Source organism: Ranitomeya imitator, chromosome 6 (genome assembly GCF_032444005.1).
Source record: "Ranitomeya imitator isolate aRanImi1 chromosome 6, aRanImi1.pri, whole genome shotgun sequence".
Lineage (NCBI taxonomy): Eukaryota > Metazoa > Chordata > Amphibia > Anura > Dendrobatidae > Ranitomeya > Ranitomeya imitator.
Genome location: NC_091287.1, coordinates 310448540 through 310474746, shown reverse-complemented (window position 1 = coordinate 310474746; position 26207 = coordinate 310448540). Strand labels below are relative to the sequence as shown.

Genomic DNA, 26207 nt, shown 5'->3' with positions numbered 1-26207 from the left:
CAGCTTCTGGTCCCAGGATTGGTATGAGCGCAGGACCTGTGATGATGTCGCGGTCACATGACCGTGACGTCATAGCAGGCCCTTCTCGCATAGCATCCTTGGCACCGGAACCTGCCGCTTGAACTGCCGAGGACAGCGCGCCATGTCGGAGGGTGAGAATAACCTTTTTTTTAATTATTATTATTTGTAACATTAGATCTTTTTACTATTGATGCTGCATACGCAGCATCAATAGTAAAAAGTTGTTCACACAGGGTTATTAGCTGCGGTAACGGAGTGCGTTACACCGAAGTCCGTTAACACTGGCATTAACTCTGCGTGAGCGCTCAGCGCTGACTGCAGGGCAGTAAAGCAGCGGCTATTTCCCTGCCAGACTATGACCATCGCTGTTTGGTCGTGGCAATGGTCGTGGGCGTTTTGCCACAACCAATCAGCGACTTGGATTTCCATGACAGACAGAGGCCGCAACCAATGAATATCCGTGACACAGACAGACGGAAGTGACCCTTAGACAATTATATAGTAGATGCTATCCCTTAATTGTTAGTCCTCTTTTTTTTCCTTCTTCTCCCCCCTTCTACGAATTTTTATACTCCGTTATTCTAGAACTGCTCTGAAAATTAAAATGGTCTTCTCTGGAATGTTGGGATTTGGGATTAGGGTGGGTTAGGAAATTGAAGATACTTTGCGTATGTATTACCGTGTGTATTCGTGTGTAAGCCGAGTTTTTCAGCACATTTTTGTAAGGTGGGAAATTTGTATTTGGAGTTTTTCAATACAAATGATTTGATTTAAAGAAATGTTAATTAACTAAATAATTGCTTTTTTAGAGGTGAAGAAATTGGCTGACAAAGAAGACTGGGTGGTCGACAATGAGGGTTTAACATCTTTGGTAAGTTTAGATGTAATTGTTGTATGTGTTCAATAAACAGGAGGTCATGTGCAATACGCTCTGTCCTCTAGTTCCCTCAGATGAGATTTGATTATGACATACCCTGAGCATGGGTCTTAAACGGCTGATCGCTGGGATGTGTCCCATACTGATTTACTGACTGCCATTTCTCCACACTGTGATGAAAGATTATATGTGGTACTTTATTCAATTTTCAATCGCATTTTAAGAATGGTGGCTTGGTGTTGAGGATTAGGACTGCCCCTATTCAATATCTATCCTGTGAAGCTTCCCCCACCAACACAGGCAAAGCAGAATGTCCAGCATTTTAATACTTTTATCCCTAACTGCGCCCTCGAGTGAGCCTCACTGTAGAGCAGTGTTTCCCAACTCCAGTTCTCAAGAGCCACCAACAGGTCGTGTTTTCAGGATTTCCTTAGTATGGCCCAGGTGATGGAATTGTTGCCTGACTAGCTGATGGATTTCTCACCTGGGCCATACTAAGGAAATCCTGAAAACATGACCCGTTGGTGGCTCTTGAGGACCGAACTTGGGGAACACTGCTATAGAGAATAGTGCTTTCAGTAATTCCTTGAATGTGGGGATACATATAGAGCTTCAGTATCCCAGGCCATTGCCTCAGTGGTGACTTTGTAGGACCAACCTTTGTTTTCACACATAATTATTTTTTTTCTTTTGGTACCCATTCTATACATTGATTTTTGTGGTTACATCTTGAACCCATTTCTGTAAATTTGCTTTTTCATGTAACGTCAAAAAAACTCAGACATATCCTACTTGGATCTATGTTGTGGGTTAATATTGCCATTGGCCCCATAAAAAAATGGATATCACATAGATATCATTCATGTAATGTATTTTTCCTGTTCGTTGGGTAGGAAAAACTAAAAACATGTAATTTCCCACAAGAAATTATTGTAAAAACTGACCAAAACTGAAACGAACATGGACCATTACTCACGTATCTGATCAAACCTGACGTGTGAATCCGGCCTAACAATGCGCACATTTTATTTTTATAATAATGTTTTGTTTTTTTTCTTTTACAATTTTGTAGCCATCACAGTTTGAGCAGAGTATTACCCAGGCCCTGCAGTCACTGAAAGGCATCATAGAATGTAAGCCTGCTGAAGCAAATGTAAGTATTCCAATTCATGAGGGTTCTCTTGTGTTTTAATGTGCATACTCATTACCTGCATTTCTCTATCGCCTTTCATTGGGGGACACAGGAACCATGGGTGTATGCTGCTGCCACTAGGAGGCTGACACTATGCAAATAAAAAAGTTAGCTCCTCCTCTGCAGTGTACACCCCACCGACAGGAAGTAGGATATTCAGTTTAGCTTAGTGTCAGTAGGAGGTGGACACGGGTCTTTCATTAGACCCTTATCTACCTCAATGTGCGTCGTTTCTTTTCAGATTTTTCCGGAGGGATACAGGGTGAGCAGTCACACCTGTAGTCCCACAATGCGGACTATGAGTACGGCGTGTCCTGCCACCCCGTATCCTCATAGATCCCTCTCCAGGACCAAGATCCTAGCACACAAGCGTGCTTAGAAGTCCGGTCCTGGCTCCGTCCCCCACCCACTCGCCCACCAGAGCCTGTCGGTTGGAGGAGACGAGGACGTCCATCACAGCTCCGTGGACGTCTCAATCCCTTCAGGTTAGTAACTGCGTGGGATGTTTAGGTGAGTATTTCCCCTAAATTTCCAGATCTTCCCCTTACTCTCTCACAGTGTGGGGGAGTAGTAGTTCCTAAATACGCTGCACTATCTTCTATGGCGGCGCTGATTTTATTTTAAAAAGGGATCCTAGGGGCACCAAGACGAGCAGTGGCTCTGCACTATGGGCTATCCCCTTCATCGGGCCGCAGTGCCCTCCCTGCGGCCGCACTGCGCATCGGCCGCAATGTCACTTTTCTGGCGACTCCGGCACCCCCCCTGCGGGCTTCGGCGCCGTGATCCCCTTTCCGGTGGCGGCGGCCTCTAATTTGGGTACCGGCTTCAGCCGGGGCCTACTTCAGCGCCGCGTCCCGTTCTCCCTGCGGTCCTGGCAGGCTGCCGCGCTGCTCTGCGGCGCACTGTTCCGGGGCCGCGGTCTCTTTTCCAGCGGCGCCGGCCTCCACTTTAGGTCCCGGCTTCAGCCGGGGCCTACTTCGGCGCCGCGTCCCGACTATACCGTTTCTCCCTGCGGTCCTGGCAGGCTGCCGCGCTGCTCTGCGGCGCACTGTTCTGGGGCCGCGGCCTCTTTTCCAGCGGCACCGGCCTCTAATTTAGGTCCCGGCTTCCGCCGGGGCCTACTTCCGGTACCGCGCTCCTCCACTTCCGCTTTCTTCGGGCGGGCTTTCTCCCGCCCGACAAACTGTGCCCTGCAATCTCCGCCCACCGGCGCCATCTGGGCTGTCTCCGCCCCTTCCTTCACGTCGCTGCTGAGCACAGGGCAGGAGATTCCAACCTGCCCGCATTTTCACCTGGGGGCACAGCATATCATCTGCGCGGATTGCACCAGAGGCCGCAGGGCAGCAGCTCCATCTTTCTGTTCCACTGCTGTTCTTCAGGCCTGCAGTAAGCTCCGGACAAGAGTGCCCCAGATGTGTCTACCTGTTCTCCTAGGGGCTATCCTTCCTGAGGAGCATCTTCCAAGCCGTGCAGCCTTCCATCTGGACACAGCAGCGCCTGCCGTGAGTACCTCTGCACCGCAGTTTGACTCAAACCCCTAATCTTCTGACATTTCCCTCAGGGGCCCGTTCAGTCTAATTTTAAGGGAGGTCGCCCCCGGCCTCCTACCTTTTCCTGCGTCTTAGTGAAACACTTTCAGGGTTCGCCTTGTAACCACAAGCTGCCCTCAGGCAGGCCTGCAGCAACCCACATTTTGTTCCCCCCTGCTGCTCCGCCTCAAAGCGAAGTCCCCACCCTCTGTCTCTATCAGTAGCGGATCTCACACGGGTGTCCCAGACCCTTGTGTCCGTGCTCGATCGGTTGCCCCTGCAGCCTTCCGTAGTAGCCAGCGGGTCGCAAGAAGCTCTGTCCGAGTCTTCCAATACAGGCCGCGAAAGATTCAGACGGGAACGCCAGTCTGAGTTCTCTTCTCGGTCCATCTCGCCCCACGGTCCTTCTCTGTGGTCGAGTTCCCCCTTATCCTCCCCCCGGAGTCAGGCGAGGCTTTCTCTGATGTGCCTTCGGAGGATATTTTGGGGCCTGAGTCGAACCATATCTTAACATGAGGGATATGGTTCAAAGCCTCATTGGAGCGTACAATCTGACCTGTGGCAACAAAGATTCCTCTACGAAACCCGCAGATCAGGCGGTTTCGTTTAGATGGTCTAAACTACCTCCCAAGGGATTCGCTCCTCATCCTGAATCGAGGAGCTTCTGGCCAGAGAAAGAGCGAATTCGACCAGACGTTCTCAAAGAGGAAAGCGTCTTGGAGTCTCATATCTCTTTCCTCCGGATCTCATCGCCAACCGGAATGAGGCGATGGAGAACGACCTCTCCCCCTGTGGATCCGCCAGCTGCTAGACTTGCCACCAACACAGTCCTCACGCTGTCCGGTGGGGCGACTGACAGATTTCATCGATACGATCATGGAATCCTTTGTAAATTCGGCTCTCGAACCTGCCGCATCATCCCTATGCCCGGTTTTCGCTTGCACTTGGGTTTCTAAGTCGGTATCCGAAGGGGCTAAAACAACCCCGTTGGGGCATTCAAGCCGGAGCTCCACCAGACTGGCTGGCGGAAGTTACCACCCAGATTACTCTCGCCGGGGAATAATTTGTTCTCTGGACGTCGCGTCTTCTGCCGCTCAGTCACCCAGTAATGTTGTTGCCAGCCATCGTTCTGTTTGGCTCAAGAGTCATCAAAGAAGTCCCTTACGAGCCTGCCTTTTCCAAGGATCACGTCTTTTCGGTTCCAAGCTGGACCAAATTATTAAGGACGCCACTGGCGGCACCAGTTCTCTTCTTAGGCGGCAACTTCGAACAGAGGCCACAGGCACGTTAAGAGAAGAAGGTATTCTTCGACTCACTCCTTCCTGGCGTTCCCGCTACTCCTAAGGTGGTTTCTCCAGGTCCAGGACTGGAAGTTCCACCTAGGCATGACCCACGACTAGACTCTAGCCCGTTTCTCCTGTTCCTCAGGGACGTCTGGGTCTCCTCAGTAGAGGACGCATGGGCCAGGGCACTTGTATCCTCTAGATACAAAATCTTCATTTCACGGCCCTGGGATCGTTTTCTTCGAATCCCAACCTCCAAGACCCCGCTCTAGTCCCGGGTTTCTTTACAGCCATTGTTTCCCTCCTTAGATCCGGGGTAATCGTTCCCGTCCCAGAACAGGAACGGTTCAACGGTTCACAGGCTTCTCTTCGAAGCTTTTTGTACTGACAGAGGACGACAAGGTTCGTCCCAGCCCGGATCTCAATTTGCTGAACAGGAGGTTTCGTCGGAGACACTTCAGGATGATATTCCCTCGTTCAGTAATCACTTCCATGGAGGCTTAGGAATTTCGGTTTCAGGCTCCCGAAAGTCTATCCATCTTTCCCGACACTCTAGCCGTTGCGGGTGGCTCGTCAACAGGAAGAAGTTCCATCTTGTTCAGCGCCTCATATCTCCGGGCATGTTCTTCGACACTTGTCGGACCAGAGTCTTCCTTCCCGAAGACAGGATATCCCTCCTTTGTCAGGAAGTTCGCTTGCTCCAGGGTTTTCGGCTCCCCTCCTTTCTGATGGGCCTTAAAGGTCCTAAGGAGGTTGGTTGCAACATCGGAAGCAATTTTCCCTTCGCCAGTTACATTCAAGACTTCTTCAGCAGGCTATTCTATCACAGGGGGACAGGTCTGTCTTCTCCCTGCATTGTCCGATCCGGCTTTCTCCCGGGTCAAACGGTTCCTCGACTGGTGGCCGAGGTCACTTCTCTTATCCCAGTTCCCTGGCAGGTGGTGACGATGGACGCCAGCCCGCTCGGCGGAGGCGCGGGGCTTTGTCACCTGTTCTTTTCAGGGTTGTTGGTCGGCGCAGGAGTCCTCTTTGCTGATCAATGTCCTCGAGTTCCGGATCATCTTTCTGTCTTTCCTTCACTGGGTAAGGATTCTCAGCAGCCTGCCAATTTGAATCCAGACAGACAATGACACAGCAGTGGCATATGTCTACCACCTCTGGCCTCGGCCGAGATTCCAGGATCCTCCTTTGGACAGAGGCAACGGTCCTGGTGAGCTCCGCAGTGCATGTCCCCAGCGTGGACATTTAGGCCGCCGACTTCCTCGGCCGCGAGGGCCTTGTGGCAGGGGACTGGTACTTCAGGAGGTTTCCTATCGGATTGCTCTTCGATGGGGGACTCCAGATGTGGACCTCATGGCGTACCGATTGAATAGGAAGGTCCCTCGGGTCGGCCCAAGGTCCCTCTCACAGTGGTGTTGACACTCTGGCCATTCCTTGGTTGCAGTTCGTATTCCCCTATCGGTTCCCACCCCTTTCCCTTGCTTTCCAAGCTGTCAGAAAAGATCAAGGCGGGATGGGTGCCGGTCATTCTGATCGTCCCGGATTGGCCCAGGAGGTCTTGGTTTGCGGACATCGTCAATCTTCTCGCGGACACCCCTGGTGCCTTCCAAACAGACCCAATCTGCTGTCTCAGGGTCCGATCTGCCACCCGAATTATCGGTCGCTCGGTTTAACGGCGTGGCTGTGGACTCCACAGTTCTAAGAGCGTCCGGTCTTTCGGCCCGGATGGGTCACGCTATAATCCAGGCTAGGAAGCCTTCGTCTACTTCCAGGATATACTATAGTACCTGGAAGGCTTACTTTCCTTGATGCGAGTCCAACCGCTTTTCACCTATGTCCTTTCCCTGCCTTCCATTTGGTTTTCCTTCAGGCAGGACTGGATTCGGGCTTCGCTCTCAGTTCCATAAAGGGCCAGGTTCCTGCGCTCTTCTTCCCTTTAAGAAGACGTTATCTTCTCAGCCACAGGTTAAGACCTTCCTTCAAGGAGTGGCCCACGCTGTTCCTCCGTACAGGGCCTCTGTGGATTCATGGGATTTAAAGGTTGTGCTGGTTGTTCTTAGGGGTTCCCCCCTTTTGAGCCTCTGAGGGAGTTTTTCCCCTGTCAATTCTATCTCGGAAGGTGGCTTTTCTCAGGTCCATCTCTTCGATCCGCCGCGTTTTTGAGTTGGCGGCCATTTCTTGCCGACCTCCTTTCTTCTTTTTCCACCAGGACAAGGTGGTCCCAGGCCTCCGCCTTCCTTCTTTTCACGAGGTGGTTTTCATCTTTCCACCTCAACGAGGACATCGTTCTACCTTCCTTTTGTCCAGCTCCGACTCATCCTCTGGAGCGATCGTTGTACAGGCTGGACCCAGTCAGGGCAGTGAGGATCTCCCTGGCTAGCACGGCCGCTTTCCAAAAGATGGATTCTCCTTTCGCCATCCCTGATGGCGTGCGTAGAGGCCTGCCGGCTTCCAAGGCGACTATTGCTCGCTCGATCAGAATGGCAATTTTGGAAGCTTACCGGGTCTAGATTAGAGTGCCCCCTCCTGAGATAAAGGCTCACTCTACCCGGGCTGTCGGCGCTTCCAGTGCGGTATGTCACAGGGCTTACGCCGACGGCTTTGCAAAGCGGCAACCTGATCTTCCATCCACGCCTTTCGCCGGACTACGGCGGACTCCAGCCTGGGCAGAAGGATCCTGCAGGCGGCAGTGGTGAGTCCTCGGACTTGATGGAAGTCTGTTTTTCCCACCCCAGGGACTGCTTTGGGACGTCCCATGGTTCCTGTGTCCCCCAATGAAAGGCGATAGAGAAAACAGGATTTTTGGTTGCTTACCGTAAAATCTGTTTCTCGGAGCCTTCATTGGGGGACACAGCACCCTCCCAAATTGAACAGCTCTGTTTACTGTATACGTTTGAGTTCTTTAAATACTCTTTGAGTGCTTGAAACTGTTAATCTATGGAGCGCCGTGGAATTTGTTGGCGCTATGTAGATAAAGTTTATTATTATGTTATTATTATTCTTTCTCTTTTACACGTTGCTTCTCCTACTGCTTTCTCACTAACTGAATATCCTACTTCCTGTCGGTGGGGTGTACACTGCAGAGGAGGAGCTAACTTTTTTATTTGCATAGTGTCAGCCTCCTAGTGGCAGCAGCATACACCCATGGTTCCTGTGTCCCCCAATGAAGGCTCCGAGAAACAGATTTTACGGTAAGCAACCAAAAATCCTGTTATTCTCACTACCACAAATGGTTAATCTGTTAATTGTTTTTCTGTTATTTCATTGTTAACCTTTTACATGCTGATTGGCAAATAGAAAATCTGCTGCAACACTTGCACCTCCCTCTATAGCGGAGAACGGCTGGCAGCTCAGTGTGATCCGTCAACGGGATTGTCTGGCATTTTTGCATTGGGAGGTGATCAGTATCACATCTACTCTTACCTGCCAGGACACATGTATCATTGAAGGGTATCGTCCATTAGAATATTAGTATAGAAAAGTGTGCAATATCTGCCACTCGTGCACGAGTCCTGCCAGGTAAGTGCAGCTCGGCGCCATCTAATAGAGAATGGTAACAGCCGCTGTCAATGCACAGGACCCTAACAACACACATAAGGCCACATTCACACGGTCACAAACTTACACTCAGTGGTCCGAGTCACTGATCAAAATTGCCAATACAAACCGATGGGTTCACATGGTCGTACTTGTTCCCTATTTTTAACTTTCCAATGGTAATATGTAAGAGACGCTTATCAATTTTTTTTTTTATATATTTCTGTTTTTTGGCATATGAGAAAATTACTGAGGACAAAAACTGATGACAATCTGATCCAAAACACTGATAAACAAAATAATCCGTTTCTGTTTTTATGTTCGAGAAAACTCACTCATGCCTGAATACGGCCTTAGACACATGTGGAGTGCACAGCCAAAAAGGCAGTCGCTATCCTCAAAACATATGCTACAAAAAGTGACCAGCACCTCTTGACAAAAGCTGCTGTCACTACAGTAGAATAGCAAAATGCTGCGGTAAATTAGATGTGAACAGTGAATATCTAAATTTTCTACTGCTGCCTCGACTACACTTGTAGAATTGATGTGCTTAGACCACAAATTGGCCATAGGTTCCATGTTGAAGAATTCTTCAGCGCGTTCGGCGTGCTGCTGCATTTGTTTGTACACATTTGCAATCACAGCAGCTGACGCCTGTTCACATTTGACTTGTTTTGCCAGGAGATGCTTGTTTTTTTTTTCATCATATAGCCCACCAATACCTATAGGGAACACTAGCATCTTACACATCTGGTAACACTTCCCAATGGTAATAACAAATGCGTGTTGTCATTAGGATCCTGCTGGAGATATACAGACATCAGGTATATCTTTGGGGGTCGCATACACTGGGCCCAGCTGTTATCTTTATATTTTGGATGTCATTGGTATTCTATGATTATTTGGTAGCCAGCTTGGTTGTGTTGCCGCTGCTGCAGCAGATGCAAAGATTTGTTTTACCGTATCCACTTAGGCAAACTAAGTATTTCTTTCCTAAATTATTGATTTAAATGGCCACTGTGTAATAGTATGGTAAGACATGACTGCTCGCACTAGGGGCTCCAGGCAAGAGCACAGTTTGTGAGCAACTTATTGTCAAGAGACCTTTTTTAACCCCTTGCCAGCACGAGATATGTATATGTGCCTCACACGTTTGATGCCGGTGTATGGTTCAGGCTCAGGAGTTGGGCCTGCGCCGTACACAGCAGATGCCTGCTTTGTTACACAGTTGGCATCTGCCTGTAACAGCAGATGACCGGGGCATTTAATTACTATCAGTGCCATTTAAATTGCTATTGCCTGTGTGTTTATGTACCGGCTATCCGACACCCCTTCACCCCTTCACCCTGTGACATGAACACAAGTTTCTGACAGGTTGTCATGTCAGCCGGGTGTCTGCTGAAGGTCCTACTGTCTGACAACCTAGTTGCTCTATGTGGCTGGAGTTCATAGGAAAATTTCATTCTGACTGTGTACTCCAATTTCAATCTCCTAAAGTGACAAAGAAATAAAGTAAAAAAAAAAAAACATGTGGAAGGGGAGAGTCTGATGAGCATATTTAGAATCTCCATGTTCATTAAAGTCGAATCTACCGAAATATAAAATTAATGAACTTGTATGGAAAATGAAGCAAAGAGAAAAGAATCAGAATATCAGTACTGTGGTTTCTCATTCGCTGCACGTCCCTAAATCAAAAGATTGTATGCAGCCCAAAATGGTATTATTAAAACGTCAACTTGCCATGCAGAAAAGCAAACTCGCACCCAAGTCCATGGGCTGGAAAAATAACAAAGGTTATGGGGCTCAGTAAATGCCGACATATAGCACATTTTTTAATATTTTACAAATTTCCTCAGTTCCTTTTTCGAATACGTACGGTACATAATAATAATTAAAAAAAAACAAGTTAAGTATCATCTTAATCATACTGACCTGGAGTGTTTTTTTTCTTTTACTCCATGTGACTGCCAGCTGCACGTAATCACAAATATGCAAATCGCATCTACGCGGCCCCCTGACTTGTGCTGTGAACATGGGGGAATTACAATTTGACTTTTTAGTCTTAGGGTACCGTCACACTATACGATTTACCTACGATCACGAGCAGCGATACGACCTGGCCGTGATCGTAGGTAAATCGTAGTGTGGTCGCTGGGGAGCTGTCACACAGACAGCTCTCCAGCGACCAACGATGCCGAGGTACCCGGGTAACCAGGGTAAACATCGGGTTACTAAGCGCAGGGCCGCGCTTAGTAACCCGATGTTTACCCTGGTTACCAGCGTAAAAAAAAACAAACAGCACATACTTACATTCCGGTGTCCGTCAGGTCCCTTGCCGTCTGCTTCCCGCACTCACTGACTGCAGGCCGTAAAGTGAAAGTGAAAGCACAGCACAGCGGTGACGTCACCGCTGTGCTCTGCTTTCACTTTACGGCCGGCAGTCACTGAGTGCGGGAAGCAGACGGCAAGGGACCTGACGGACACCGGAATGTAAGTATGTGCTGTTTGTTTTTTTTTAGTTTTACGCTTGTAACCAGGGTAAACATCGGGTTACTAAGCGCGGCCCTGCGCTTAGTAACCCGATGTTTACCCTGGTTACAAGCGAACGCATCGCTAGATTGCATCGCTAGATCGGTGTCACACACACCGATCTAGCGATTACAGCGGGAGATCCAGCGACGAAAGAAAGTTCTAAACGATCTGCTACGACGTACGATTCTCAGCAGGATCCCTGATCGCAAAACTTTTTTTTTTTTTATTCCTGTCTTACTGTCCTACTGTCTGTATTTTACTTTATTTTCCTGTAAAAATTGGCTTACAATTTGTCTTCCCAGATTTTTCAGCAGCAGAAAACACAAGACAAGGTGTGCATGCTCTGCATTAACATAATCCAGGTCTGTGGAAATTATTTCATTACTTCAGCGTAAGGAATAGTAATATATTCCATCGTTATACTTTACACAGTTGAATATGTTACCATCTGAGGTACCATTTATCCAGATCTTCAAGAGAAATTGTCGTTTACATTTATTGCTTCTATAATTAATATATGCCGGTATCTCTTTTTTGTTCTTAATATTGGCACTGCCATTTATCGAAGTATCTTTTTTTTTCCTAACTAGGCTTTCATAGCTACCCTTGAATACCTGAGTAACAAACCCGAAGGAGATGTGGATACAATGCAGTATGTAACTAAAGTTGGAGACTTGCATATCACCTCTGCCTACAGGACATGTATTATGTGACCAATTGCAGCATCAATAAGGAAAAGTTATAAATTTGTGGAAATCGCAAGGATTAATTGACATGTTAATGATATCGAAAAGATTATCAAAATATCTTGATTTATTCAGTATTGAGTATGAGCTCCATATGCCGAAATACACACATACACATAATGAGATTATTAATGGTTGTTTAAGGAATGTTCTGCCACACTGAATGCATATTATCAAGATCTGCTTTCTAATTACGGACTGATGACATCCCAGATTTGCCATTTTTCAACACTGCTACGGTGAGCAGCCTACTTGGCCTCATGGTGATATCATAGCCTGCAGTGTCTCCCCCTTACCTCCTATGGAGCTTATCTGAGACGTCATTGTTCGGTAAACACAAATGGAGCTGACAGCAAGGGATTTTGATGATTTTCAGGCCCAAGTGCATTCTGTGGGGAAGAGCATTCCTCAGGCAACCGTTAATAATCTCATTGATGGCGTGTCAATCCATGCATATGCAATTCTGTGTGTAGCGCTCATACGCTAGACAGGGTAAGATTTTTAGGAAGGTGCCTTTGATTGACAGTCCGTTCCGCACTGTTGCTCTGCAGTGCCGGCTGTCAAAGTGCTGGGGTGTGCTTCCAGCCAATGCGCTCTTATACAAGTACACTTGCCCTCCAGCTGCCAGGATTCCTTCTCTAAGGGCTTGTTTTCACTTGCGAGGAACACGTCCGTGTCTCGCATGTGGAAACGAAGCTCTGGTGCCGGCACTCTGGAGCGGAGCATGCGGCTCCATGTGTTCCTATGTGGCTGCACGCTCCGCTCTGGAGTGCCGGCGCCAGAGCTTCGTTTCCACATGCGAGACACGGACGTGTTCCTCGCAAGTGAAAACAAGCCCTTAGGCTCGATATTGGGTTATGCTCTCTAGAAACCTTCACGTCCCAGAGGCGAAAACCCCATCGATTAGACAATAATGCAATTACTTATAAAAGGTTTATAATTGTCTGAGATGGGAATATCTTTTTATGAAGGCGCAAATTTAAAACTGCAAACCAAAAATAAAAAGAAATTATGTAACTGAAAAAAAAAATAGATGTAGAACCTGTTCCACTACAGATACCAAAATATGCTTACGTTTTCCATATAGTCCCACTGGATTCATTACTTTGTTCCTAAGTCATTTCACAGCTAACTGTTTAGGTGGGAGAGTTTATTCTCCTGCATACCAGGTAAACTAGACCATTCGTTATTGCATTCAGTGTATTTCAGTGATTAACCATCTGTAACGGCCGCCAGTGTTATTGATAGCTGTGGCTAAATAGAAGAACGCGTACATTTCTTCTAAATAGTTTGGCTGTAAATACTACATACCTAGAAAAGTGAGGTATGGTTCTGAGATACTTGTGACTCTGCAGTCATCACTTTCCAGGACCTTTCTTTGCGATGAAATGTTTACTTGTAAGAAAAGTCCGGTCTGTTGCTTTCCTGTATTTCTCACGATTGCTTCTTTATTTCTTAGTGCTTCAGCAGATATTTCATCTCCTGACTTATTTGGAAGTCTTAACGAAGAACCCACGATATCCTCTGTACGTTTTTATTGTTAGTTTTGCTGATTTTCTTTTTTTATTGTATCAGAGATGTAGATATACAGTACTTGTTGACTCAGACTTTGAAATAATGCACCACATGGTGGTAAAATACATATATTTTCTGTCCTGTAAATCTATTGTGACACAAGGATCTGTGAAATTATTATTCCTGAAGTTTATAAATGTTATTTGCGTTCTCTCCCCGAGAAAGGTGCCATTGTTTTGTCAGCTCTGAAGAGTGGTCACTTGGTCGTCTGTATACTTTGCAGAAGGGATGTATTGCTATCACTGACTTGAAAAGGAAGGCATTTGAAGGGATTGTTGGACAACCTCATTAGGGGTTGTTCTTTCTGGTGGTCTTAAAGGATCAGTAATCCTAGATATAACTGGTGTCAGTAATCGTGAGATGGTCTTGTCCCCACTGTCTGTCATACTGCAGAATCTTTTACACATATGTAAAAAGCAGAAAAAAAAGGTTAATTTCCATCTGACCTGCTCCAATTTCAGCTGGGGTAGCCATTTTTTGTCATCTTGCAGATGGAGCAGGGAGGGGAGTGTTTATTACTATTAACTAATGCTTTAATACAAACGTCAGCTGAAGCCACAAATAGTGATGGGCTCGACAGACAGTCTAATTAATGGGTAAGGAGGCCTTGTATATTCGGGTGAGATATGGATCCAGCATGTCCAATTTTCGGAGTGCCAATCCTTTTGTTCCCTAAAGATAAGACCCCCATCAGAAGTATCTGGCAACAGCTCTTCAATAGAGAACATAGGAGCACTCACCAGACCAGGGACTCCTGCGCATGGTAGTGTCAGGCGAGATAGTTGCCTGCCGAACAATCTGCTGAACCGTCGTTAAGCCAACAGTTATCTGAAGTGTATGGGGGGGCTTAAGATTAAGTTTAAATTTTAAAGTTGTTGAGTAACTTATAGAATATGAGGTGAAAGCTGTAGATGGCTTGGTTTTAGAAAGAACCTTGGCACCAGGTCTCAGATTGTACTTCTGATCTTGCAAAATGTTTCTGATTTCTTTCAGCATTACTGTTGGCTACCACAGGTTTTATGATTTTGAAGAGGTATAGAAGATAATTTGCTGACCAGTGGAGGTCCGACTGTGAAGCCCCAGAATGCATGAGAAGTTGACCACACTTCGCTCCTTTTTCTAAGGGTTAAGGATTCCCATTCTCAGCAACTTATCTCCTATATCATTGATCGGGAATAACTAGAGATTTTATAAAAACCCTTTAACATGATGGCATAACCAGCAGATCTGATATTGCTATTGCTGTTGGAACTATAATAGTTAAGATCTAAATAATGATCCATGTCAATGTCCAGGCTGAACTATTAAAAGGGATGTCCGGCCTTGGGGTACTTGTCTGCTGTCACTCTTAGGCTGGCTACTTGTGACTCCTTATAGCTCATGCACTGCGCACTGTAAGGATTCTCCGGTGCTGGGAGCAGCAGGCATGTGACAGCAAGTATGTGATTGCATAGATTCAGTCATGTGCCGACTAGACAAGCACGGCCTCGCTCAATACAGGCAAATTGAACGAGGCCGGACATGTATATATGGGATTTGCATACTTGTGGTGACATGCCAACTAAACTCATTTGATTCTCTCAGGTGTCGTCTATTGAGAGAAGCCAGATGTGTCTAGTCAGCATGTGACCGCAAGTATGCGTATATGGGGATATGTGAAAACGTGCACATCGCGCACTTTCACATAAAATGACTGCACACTTTTCATTTCAGCCCCTTTAGTACAGTGTTTCTCATCTCCGGTCCTCAAGACCCACTAACAGGTCATGTTTTGAGGATTTCCTTAACATTTCATTGGTAATGGAATTAATGCTTGAGCAGGTGATGAAATTCTCACCTGTGCAATACTAAGGAAATCCTGAAAACATGACCTGTTGGTGGGTCTTGAGGACTGGAGTTGAGAAACACTGCTTTAGTAGTTTAGGGGGTGGATCATACTTACAGATTCTCTTTTAATAGTTTATTCTAGTGATCATGAAATGATGTATACATCATGTTAAAGGGCCTTTTATGGATTTGGAGGTCCCTATATAAGAGATTCTTTTAGGCTTCAGCATATTTTAATATTGCGTAACATTCTTTAATATTACATTAGTTAATCTTTCTTTCATATTTCTGTTTCAGGAGAAAAAGCTCCTAATTGTTCTGAGCAATTGTAACTATCTGGAAAGACATACATTGCTAAACATTGCTGACCATTTTGAGAAATATGGCTTCCAGAGTATTGAGAACATAACAAAGGTATTACCTTCATATTGTTGGCCTTTATGTTTCTTTCTTGAGTCTGTTTTCCTAAAAGAGTAATTTACTGCACCTTTCCATCACTCTTCCCCGCCCAAAAAATCGTCTACCCAGAGGATAGGCGATAGATAACTTGATGCTCGCTGGAGATCTGATCTTTGAGTCCCTTGGCGAATTGAGTCTGAGGTCTGCAGTCCTATCTTGAATGGAGTGGAAGTGTGCATGCTCGACCTCCAATACATTTATTGTCCATGGGACTTCCAGAATTGGCCTATCGATGTTCTCGGCAATCCCACAGGCAATGAATGCAGAGAAGTTTGAGCATTGTCCCATTTTCCTAATTCCAGATCCTTGAGTGCCAGCGGTCTGAGGATAGGTGTTAACTTGTTTTGTTTTTTTGGGGGGGCAGTAGCCCTTTAATTTTGTCTCTACACCACCAGCATATAACACATTAATTAAGCATATCTGTGATTTCAACAAAAAACTAAACTAAAGAGGTCCTTTCACCAATTTGTTTTATGTTGAACTGGACACAGAATGTAATAGTGGCTGCAGAGCAGATTAAAATGGTGTTGCTTTTTTTTTTGGCTCTCTGTTGCCAAGATATTAGCAACCAAAGTATTTGGTTCCTAATGATTTAATTTTCATTAAGATCAAGTGGGTGTTATCAGATAGTTTTCACTGAGGGCATGCGCTTCACCCTGATCATCCATAAGCAGGCAGCAACACTCATTGGAAAGAAGAACATAAGAACATGCCCCGACCATAGCTTAGAGCAGGTTGTATGTGTGATTATACATCTCTAATCTCCTGGTGTAGCCTTCTACATGAGTCAGTGTGGGGTGAGGTGCAGCACAGCTGAGTTTAGCTGTCACATTACAAAGTGTTCTATCAGTTCTCCTTCTTTATTTCATAACACTGTTACTTCCTTTGTAGTATACCCCCACTCGCTCACACATTGTCTGACTGGAGATGTGTCGGTAATCACGCTTATGTGTGCTGTCCTTAGACAACGTGTACTCGCAGTGCATTGAAATCAGGGCTATTATTATACCTCATACAGTACTAGCTTGTCTGTCTGTTATGGACTACTCTTGTGTGAGACATAATGACAGCCTTGATCTCACTGCAGAGCCTGTACAAGTTCCCTGAGCACAGCAGACATAACTGTAATTACTGAGGGGCAGTACAGCTGAGGTGGCGGTGCTATGACATGAAAGTTTATAGAACGGTTTGCAATATGTCACTGCTAAACTCAGCTGCACTGCCCCTCTTGTCATTCTGCCTCATTCAGGAGAATCTTACATGCTGAGAAACCTGCTTTAGGCTATGGTGGAGGCGTGTTCTCCTTTCCTTTTGAGTGTTGTTGCCTTCTTATGACTGGGCAACGTCATAAAGAGAGGAGTACACGCTCCCAGTGAAAATCGATCTAATAACACCCATTTGGACGTAACAAAAATAAATTAATTAAGGACCAAATACTTTGATTGCTAATATCTCCACAACTGAAAGGCAAGTTTAAAAAAAACACACACACGCGCACAAAAACATGTATTTTCCACCCTGCGTCCACTATTACATTCTGAGTCCAGTTCAACATAAAAAAAATTGGTGAAATGTCTTCTTTAAAAATGTGAAGTTGCCACATATGTTATATTAAAATAGACTTTGTCTATGAGACTGTGCAGAAGCTGATGTATTCATTCTTGCCATCCCTTCATTCTTATTGAGCAGTTACTTTTCTGAGTGTTCTGCCAGTACTATATGTGCGGAAACTTCCTTGCTCTCTGTTCCAATCATGTATTGCGTAATTTCAGATAATCAAATTAATTAGCAATTTTGCTAGTCATTACTAAGGCCATTGTATAATGATGTGTTGAAACAACAGTGACCATTTGAGTGTGTTAAATAAGTCATAGTCTGACATTGTAAGTATTTCTAGTAGATGAGATGTAATCGCCTCTCATCCCTTGTGTTGCTATCGTCATCCAAGCCTGGAAGTTACTTGTAGACACTGTAGTGAACATTTAACCTAATACCCGAATGATGAAGGTAATAAAACCATTGTGTCAGGGATATAATCTTGCAGTTTGAGCCTCGGAGGACTTGCCTAAATGTACAGGATTTAGCACTACCGGGCACCTACTTCAGGAAGAGCTTTTGCTGCAGCCAGTTGCTTTACAGCAAGAAACGAGTTTAATTAAGGTACCGTCACACAGTGGCATTTTGATCGCTACGAAGGCACGATCCGTGACGCTACAGCATCGCTCCAATATCGCTCCAGCGTCGTAGACTGCGGTCACACTTCGCAATGCACGACGCTGGAGCGATAATTTCACGACGTATTTGCGATGTAGAAGCTGTTGGTTACTATGCGCACATCGTATACGATATCGTGCACACCTTTGTTACACCATGCGATCATGCCGCCACAGCGGGACACTAGACGACGAAAGAAAGTTTCAAACGATCTGCTACGACGTACGATTCTCAGCGGGGTCCCTGATCGCAGGAGCGTGTCAGACACTGCGAGATCGTAACTATATCGCTGGAACGTCACGAATCGTGCCGTCGTAGCGATCAAAATGCCACCATGTGACGGTACCCTTAGACATTTTTGATGAATAGGGTTGAAATTGGATGTTCCCCTGAAAAGTGTATGGAAGAATTCTTAATATATTTCATGCCAATTTAATCGCAAAAGGAAAATATTAACAGAGAAGCGGTAGATTTTTAAAGGTTGCAATGTGCCATAATTTAATAATAATTTACTTTCTTACATTAGTAGGCATAGCAGAATAAGTGGAACATAAAAAGGTGTAATGGAAGTCACTAAGAGGTTTCTTGGCTAGGAACGTGTAGGTTGTTAAAGAAGTTTGGAAATTGTCCTCTACCCATGGGATAGGGGATCTTTTCCTTATCGCTGGCCGCTGGAACTCCCACTGGTCCTGAGAACCAGGTGTGAATGGAGTGGTGGTCAATCATGAGCACTCCACTTGATTCATTTTTAATGGGACCGCCAGAGATACCCTGGGATCTTCAGAGCCAGAGTCCTTGGGAGTTCCTGCTGTAGGTCCTCCGTGTATGAGGAATAACTTGCAAACTTGGTACAATCCCTTTAACTGGCCGAGCGTATGCACTTAGCTTTTTTTTAACAATTACAAAATTATTTCAGTGCTTCAGCCCTTCTCTCCCACACTTAGCACCACAGGTAACAGTTCCAAATAACAAAAAGTCTTACAGATTCTGCAAAGTACTAATCCATTTCCTGCCATCAGATTTCTACTTAAGGTATTTGGCAGGCAAATATTTTGCGTCAGCATCTTACCCTTAAGATCGTTATCGGCAAAGAAAGAGAAGAATCAAATCTCTGTCACGTTGGTTTTCCTTTGAGTTACATATGGGATTTTTTTTTTTCAAAGAATGAAAATGTCAGAGTGGGCGACATTACTTATCATGGTACTTTATTATTTTTACATGTTATCTTTGGTGACCTATCAGGGTTATGATCAAAGCCATAATATTATTTTTGTAGATATGTGTTTATTGTGTAAAAGGCCATGTACATATATGCATTAAGCACACGTTTTACAACGAAATAAATTAATTTCTTCTATAGCATCTTTTATTCGTATATAGCAAAATTGAATAATTTGCTGAAATTCAAGTACGATGGCTTGTGGTTTCTAGTGGCATAAATGATATACATAGTTCATAGCTTTGCATTTCACTAGCGTTATAATACTGTACTGTATATTCATTTATTTTATTTTTTATTGTACCCACGTACTGTAGTACGCAATGTCAGCTGATCGCTAGAGATTTGAGAAGCCAGAACTGCGGTGATCATTTGCTACCCCATAAAAGAACAAAACCAAAAACCTGAGCCAGACTATAAAATGGTATATGTGGTATAAGTGTAAGAGCACGTTCACACTGTGGCCATTTCACAGACAAAACCCAAGAAAAAAAAACAAAATGAGCATAGACCCTGCAACAAGTAAATGATCATATAAACAGAAGAGAAAAAGGAGTACCAAACCACCCGTAAATAAAATCTGTTATTTATTGGTAGTAGATCTAAAAACATATAACATACAATACAGTACAAAATAGTATCAAAAAATGTATATTATCATGGACAAACACGTAAAATTGTGAAGGACACAAACAAAAACCAACCACATTACATAGTGTACACAGGACCATGCATATCTGGCATTGCATATAGCAGCATCTAACACCGGTTAAATGGAAAGTTCCAGGGTAAAACCACCTAAATCACCACAATTGTGGCCTAAAAACTAAGTGTCCCAAACTCAGTGTGATGTATACCGATCAAAGATACAAATATCTCACCCAGATAGGTCCGTGTGTGTGGTTGGATATAGCCCCAACGCACGTTTCGCGTGGGCTTCCTCAGGGGGCCATGCTCGCAAATGTGTGTCTCCAATCTTTATATATACCCTGCACACCTGTCCCCATTGTGGACATAATCAGCGGCGCATGTCGGCGAGGTCCGCAGGACCGGAAGTGACATCACCGCTAAGCGTCCCGTGCGACGCGCGCTGGTCCCGGCCATTGCCATGGTGACCGCAGCCAGCACGCGCCGCAGTACGGACGCCGAGGCGATGCCCCCGCCCGCACACATCGCGGACATGCGCACATGTCCTCACACATAGATCAACGCCGCAATAGCCCACATCAGCACAGCAATCGCCGGACATAACACACCTCCACAGGCCCCATCGAAGCACTTCTCAAGTAAGTGTAGTAACCATGGTGATCCAAATATATACGTGCCATACAGACAGGACAAAGATCAAAGTGGAAGTCTAGCCCCAACCTGACTATAAGCCGGATAAATGTTCATATGTGAACTAAGTGAATCCGAATAAAAGTGTGTGTATCTGATAGCATAACCAATGCTATTAACAAGAAAATAGTGTAAATAAAAATAAAATAACATACTAGTGCAAGACAAATAAAATCAAATCACAATTATAAATAAATAAATGAATATATTCTATTATATTAACATTGTAAAAGTGAAAAATAGAATAAACTTCGATCCACCAATAGGAAATTTCTTATTTATTCAGTCGCCATGACAGCACAACGAGAGAGGGGATCCGCCCTTCAGGGACAGGAAACCTCAGACATAAAAGGGCGGCACCTCACTCACCCGCCAGTTGGTTTCCTGTCCCTGACAGTGGAACCTCTTCAGACAGGCCCAGAGAAGAGGGTTGAAGATAGAAGCTATCCCACTCCTGACAGGCCGATGCAGGTAGCGGGGGTCCCCTACCTCGGCCTGATCAGGGGGATGGAAGCACCACACGGCAGGGGGACTGTCTGTGTAGGTGACAGCAGGAGGAAGCAGCCCTAAGCGGGGGGCTTGACTTCTGTGGTGCCGCTGTTCACCTGGTACGTGAGGCCCAATGGTGCGCATCTGCCGGAGCTCCTGGGGTCGGTCCGCCGCTGCTGCTGGGGTCTGCGGTGGCTAGGTGAGCGCTGCCGTCCTTGTTCGGCGCGTCTGCTCTCAGCGCCGCGGCCGCGTCCGGAAGGGGCGTGTCCTGATGACGCGGGTGCGGCGCGGGGCGATGACGCGGCCGCGCATGCGCGGTATCGTCTTATCCTGGCTAATGGCGGCGCCCGGCATCGCAGGGGGGGATTTTGGCCTCAGGGTGTCTGGCGCTCTACGGGCGCTAGCGGGGGCAGTACCAATTAGCGGTGCACCGAGGGATGTCCCTGCTGACCCCCCATCCGGGGGTGGTACCCAGGGGGATAGATTTAAACGCTGCACTGAGGCCTCAACATTGTTCCTGTCCACCATCTTGGAATGGAGTCTCTGGAAGGAACACCGCAGCTGGGCGGTGAGCAGCAGCAGTTACCTGAACAACCTTTGAGCAGCTCCCAGCGGCGTTCTAGTGGCAGTAGTCGCGCTGGTAGAGCCAAAGAAACTCAGAAGTCAACTAAGTCCTCTGGCCGTAAGGAATCTCCGGCTAAGAAGGACCCCCCGATCACGGTACCATTCACTGCAGGGATGGGTAAGTGAGCTTCGTGAAAGTACATTTCTGATAGCTGTCCCTCCTTGTATTCCCTCTCTCCTTATTAGGGGAGGAAATCTGTGTCCAAATCCAAACATAGAGAGTGTGCCATCTGTACGGAACCTCTTCCGGATGGACATAAAAAGAAATTGTGCAGCATCTGCATTCAACAATTAATGGAGGACGAGACCCCTGACCTTACGTCTACTCTTAGGGATCTGGTTAGACAGGAGGTCAGAGATTCCATAAGGTCTCAGAAGACAGTTTCAAAAAAGAGGAAGGAGATATTATCCCCAGCCTCGGATGTGGATTCAGACACGGGTGGTGTGAGTTCGGATTCTCATCCGTCATCATCATCAGAGGACGTGGAATCTAGTCGAACCTGTCTATCACTGGACAGGGTTAACCGCTTAGTCAAAGCTGTCAATAGCACTATGGGCATTGAGGAGACCCAGGCGGAATGTTCCATCCAGGATATAATGTTTAAAGGCATAGATCGCAAATCCAGAAGAGTATTTCCCGTAGTTGATAAAGTTAAGTCTCTGATTACGAGAGAATGGAAAAAACCCGAAAGGAAGGGGTCTCTCCCACCAGCGTTCAAAAGAAGATATCCCTTTGAGGAAGAAGCTTCTTCCTCCTGGGACAAGGTCCCGAAACTGGATGCGGCGGTGGCTAAAACATGTAAAAAGACGTCTCTTCCGTTTGAGGATCTGGGGAGCCTAAAAGACCCGCTTGATAGGAAAGCTGAGGTATTCCTTAAAGGAGCTTGGGAAACATCAGCGGGTTCCCTGAGACCAGCGATTGCGGCCACCTGCACTGCCCGGTCGTTGATGGTATGGCTGGGTAATCTAGAAGACCAGCTCAAGGATAAGGTTCCTAGGAGCGAGATCCTATCATCTATGTCTATGATTCAGGATGCAGCAGCCTTCCTTGCGGATGCGTCAGCCGATTCTGTTAGGCTAGCGGCAAGGTCATCAGCACTGTCCAATGCGGCCCGTAGGGCTCTTTGGATAAAATGCTGGCCAGGAGACTTGCAGGCCAGATCAAAACTATGTGGCATCCCCTGTGAGGGGGTTCATTTGTTTGGCCCAGTGCTGGATGAGCTTCTAGAAAAAGCAGGTGACAGTAAGAAGCGATTCCCTCTCCTAACAAGACCCTTCTATAGACGGGACTATAATAGAGGAGGGCCATATCGCCGAAGATCGGACAGGGATTCAAATAGAGAATCGACCAGATACAACTCTTACAGGAGAAGAGGTAGAGGTTACATGTTTAACTCTTCTAGAGACTCTAAAAAGCATCAATGACTGGCGGCCCAGGTGGGCGGTAGGCTTTTGGCCTTCTACCCAGCCTGGGTAAAAATCACCAATAGTCCATGGATACTCAGTATCATTAAAGAGGGGCTAAAGTTCCAATTCCACCATACCCCCCTGGAAAAATTCAAATTAACTCCTATCCGTTCTTCTCCCGCAGAACAGTTGGCGTTGGAGTCAGAGGTTCGAGATCTCCAAAAAAAGGGGGTTCTCGTTAAAGTACCTACGGAGGAACAAGGTACGGGGTTTTACTCCCCTTTATTCCTGGTAAAGAAGCCAGATGGATCTTATCGTACCATCATCAATCTGAAGGGCCTGAATGTATTCCTGCTGGTCCCATCCTTTAAAATGGAATCTGTGAAGTCGGCAATAAAGCTTCTTTTTCACAATTGCTTCATGGTTGTCTTAGATCTGAAAGACGCCTATTATCATGTCCCGATACATGCAACTCATCAGCGCTTTCTCAGGGTGGCGATTTCTCTTGCCGGCACAGTGGAGCACTTTCAATATCGGGCACTCCCCTTTGGTGTTGCAGTCGCACCTCGGGTGTTCACTAAGATTATGGTGGAGGTTATGGCACACCTTCATGAGCAAAATATACTAATAATTCCCTATCTGGATGATTTATTGATCGTTGGGCGCTCAGAGGTACACTGTAAAGAACAGTTGGGGAAAGTGATGGCGGCGTTACACAACTTAGGATGGATTATCAATCTCAAAAAGTCGCGTCTTCAGCCCTCAACATCACAGCAGTTCTTGGGTCTTACTGTGGATTCAGCTCAGCAGGAATGTCGCCTGCCAGACTCAAAAGTTGATACTATTCACCGGCTGGCCTCCAGAGCAATTAGTAATCCCGTAGTTTCCCTAAGAAGTGCTATGTCACTCTTAGGTTCACTTACTTCTTGTTTTCCGGCGGTGATGTGGGCACAGTTTCACTCCAGGGCTCTGCAATGGGATGTTCTGCATAATTTTCGGCGTCTGGGCGCTAACCTTGACAAAAAATTTTCCCTATCTGTAGAGGCCACGGGTTCACTAAGGTGGTGGACACACATCCCTAATCTGCGTAAAGGGGTACCTTGGACATATCAGATATCACGGGTAATAACAACGGATGCTAGCCCCACGGGGTGGGGAGCACACTTGGAGGGCAATTGCATTCAGGGTCTGTGGTCCCATTCTGAGCGAGACACGTCCTCCAATCTGAAGGAATTGATGGCGGTGGAACGCGCCTTAGATAGGTTCCTTATACCTCTGCAGGGTAGACATGTTAGGATACTCTCTGACAACCAGGTGACCGTTGCTTATGTGAACCACCAAGGAGGTACACGGTCTAGGTCATTAATGAACGTTACAAATCATATCTTTCAGATGGCCGAAAATCACCTGCTCTCCCTTACGGCCCTTCATATAAAGGGAAATCTAAATACCATGGCCGATTACTTAAGCCGCAACGAGCTCAAACAAGGGGACTGGTCTCTAAAACCGGCTGTCTTCAATCAGATCGTGCGGTTGTGGGGATGTCCAGAGATAGATCTGTTTGCCAGTCGAGGAAACAAGAAACTCCATCAATTCTGTTCCCTAGACCCAAGGGACAACCCGTACGCAGTCGACGCTCTTCTGATCCCCTGGAATTTCAATCTCGCCTACGCTTTCCCTCCTCTGAATCTCATTCCTATAGTTCTGAGGAAAATTCGCGAAGACGGAGCCCGAGTGGTTTTAATAGCCCCATTCTGGCCCAGAAGGTCTTGGTTCCCATGGTTGAGAAGCATGTCCATTTCCCAACCATGGATCCTCCCAGAAATACCGGACCTCCTTTCCCAGGGTCCAGTCTTCCATCCACGAGTAACCAACTTGCACCTGACAGCGTGGAACTTGAGAGGTCACTTCTGAAAGGAAAGGGATTCTCCCAGAATCTTGTAAATACTCTACTTAAAAGTAGGAAAGCCTCCACGACTAGCATTTATGTTAGGGTATGGAGGAAGTTCCTATCAAGTTCAGGAGCACAAATCGATCAAAAACCTGATATTGCTCAGATCCTAGAATTTTTACAGAAGGGCCTAGAGTTAGGCTTAGCCACCAGCACCCTTAGAGTTCAGGTTTCAGCTCTAGGGGCACTATATAATTCCAACATAGCCAGTAATCACTGGATAACAAGGTTTTTCAAAGCGGTCACCAGATCCAGGCCGGTTGTTAAACAGAGAATAGTTCCATGGGACCTAAATCTTGTGCTCTCAGCTCTAACACAAGCTCCGTTCGAGCCTATTGACTCTGTCCCGATCAAGATCCTGTCGGTCAAAACAGCCCTCTTAGTTGCTCTTACATCGGCAAGAAGGGTTAGTGATCTTCAGGCATTATCCAGGCAACGTCCATATATGCAATTTTTGGAAGATAGAGTGGTGATGAGGCCTGACCCTCTTTATCTTCCAAAGGTTGCCTCAAAATTTCATAGATCCCAGGAGGTGATCCTACCTTCATTTTGTCCTAATCCCTCTAACAATAAGGAGCAGAGATTTCATTGTTTGGACGTACGTAGGTGCCTTCTTAAATACATTTCAGTAACAGACACCTGGAAAAAAGACCACGCATTATTTTTATCCTACCAGGGGGTTAGGAAGGGACTTAGAGTATCAAAAAATACCCTAGCCAGATGGATTAGGGAGGCGATATCTCTTGCTTATACCGCAGGTGGCGTGGAGATTCCAGAAGGTATAAAGGCTCACTCCACTCGTGCGGTAGCCACATCCTGGGCTGAGAGAGCAGAAGTATCGATTGAGGACATCTGTAAGGCGGCCACATGGTCTTCTCCATCCACCTTTCTTAGACACTATAGATTAGATCTAGGTGGCTCCTCCGACCTCACGTTTGGGAGAAGGGTGCTGGAAGCTATTATCCCTCCCTAGTCACCTTTTCACTTCTCTGAAAGTCTCTCGTTGTGCTGTCATGGCGACTGAATAAATACGTACGCTACTCACCTGGTAGCAGTGTTTTTTCAGGAGCCATGACAGCACCCTTATATTCCCTACCCTCTTTGCTTATGGGTTCAACACTTCCTTTAGAAAATTCCTAAGTTTATTCACTGGGTGAATTGTACCATATATTAATATTGTTTATGTGCTACTAACCTAGAAGGTCCTTTCATACTCTGTAAACCAACTGGCGGGTGAGTGAGGTGCCGCCCTTTTATGTCTGAGGTTTCCTGTCCCTGAAGGGCGGATCCCCTCTCTCGTTGTGCTGTCATGGCTCCTGAAAAAACACTGCTACCAGGTGAGTAGCGTACGTATATCCGGCTTGAGTCAGGTAGGTTTTGTTTCTCC

The 26207-nt window shown here is 46.2% G+C and overlaps 1 protein-coding gene across 2 annotated transcripts in view; it reads left to right on the top strand.

Moving 5' to 3' along the window:
* EXOC2 (exocyst complex component 2) overlaps nucleotides 1–26207 on the top strand; it is a 253824-nt gene that overhangs the window by 154970 nt on the left and 72647 nt on the right. For both annotated transcript variants that reach the window (XM_069730751.1, XM_069730750.1), the window contains 6 exons: nucleotides 831–892; nucleotides 1971–2051; nucleotides 11274–11333; nucleotides 11562–11623; nucleotides 13177–13243; nucleotides 15417–15533. In XM_069730751.1, the coding sequence (XP_069586852.1) occupies nucleotides 831–892; nucleotides 1971–2051; nucleotides 11274–11333; nucleotides 11562–11623; nucleotides 13177–13243; nucleotides 15417–15533 (449 nt within the window). The remainder of the gene's footprint in view (nucleotides 1–830; nucleotides 893–1970; nucleotides 2052–11273; nucleotides 11334–11561; nucleotides 11624–13176; nucleotides 13244–15416; nucleotides 15534–26207) is intronic.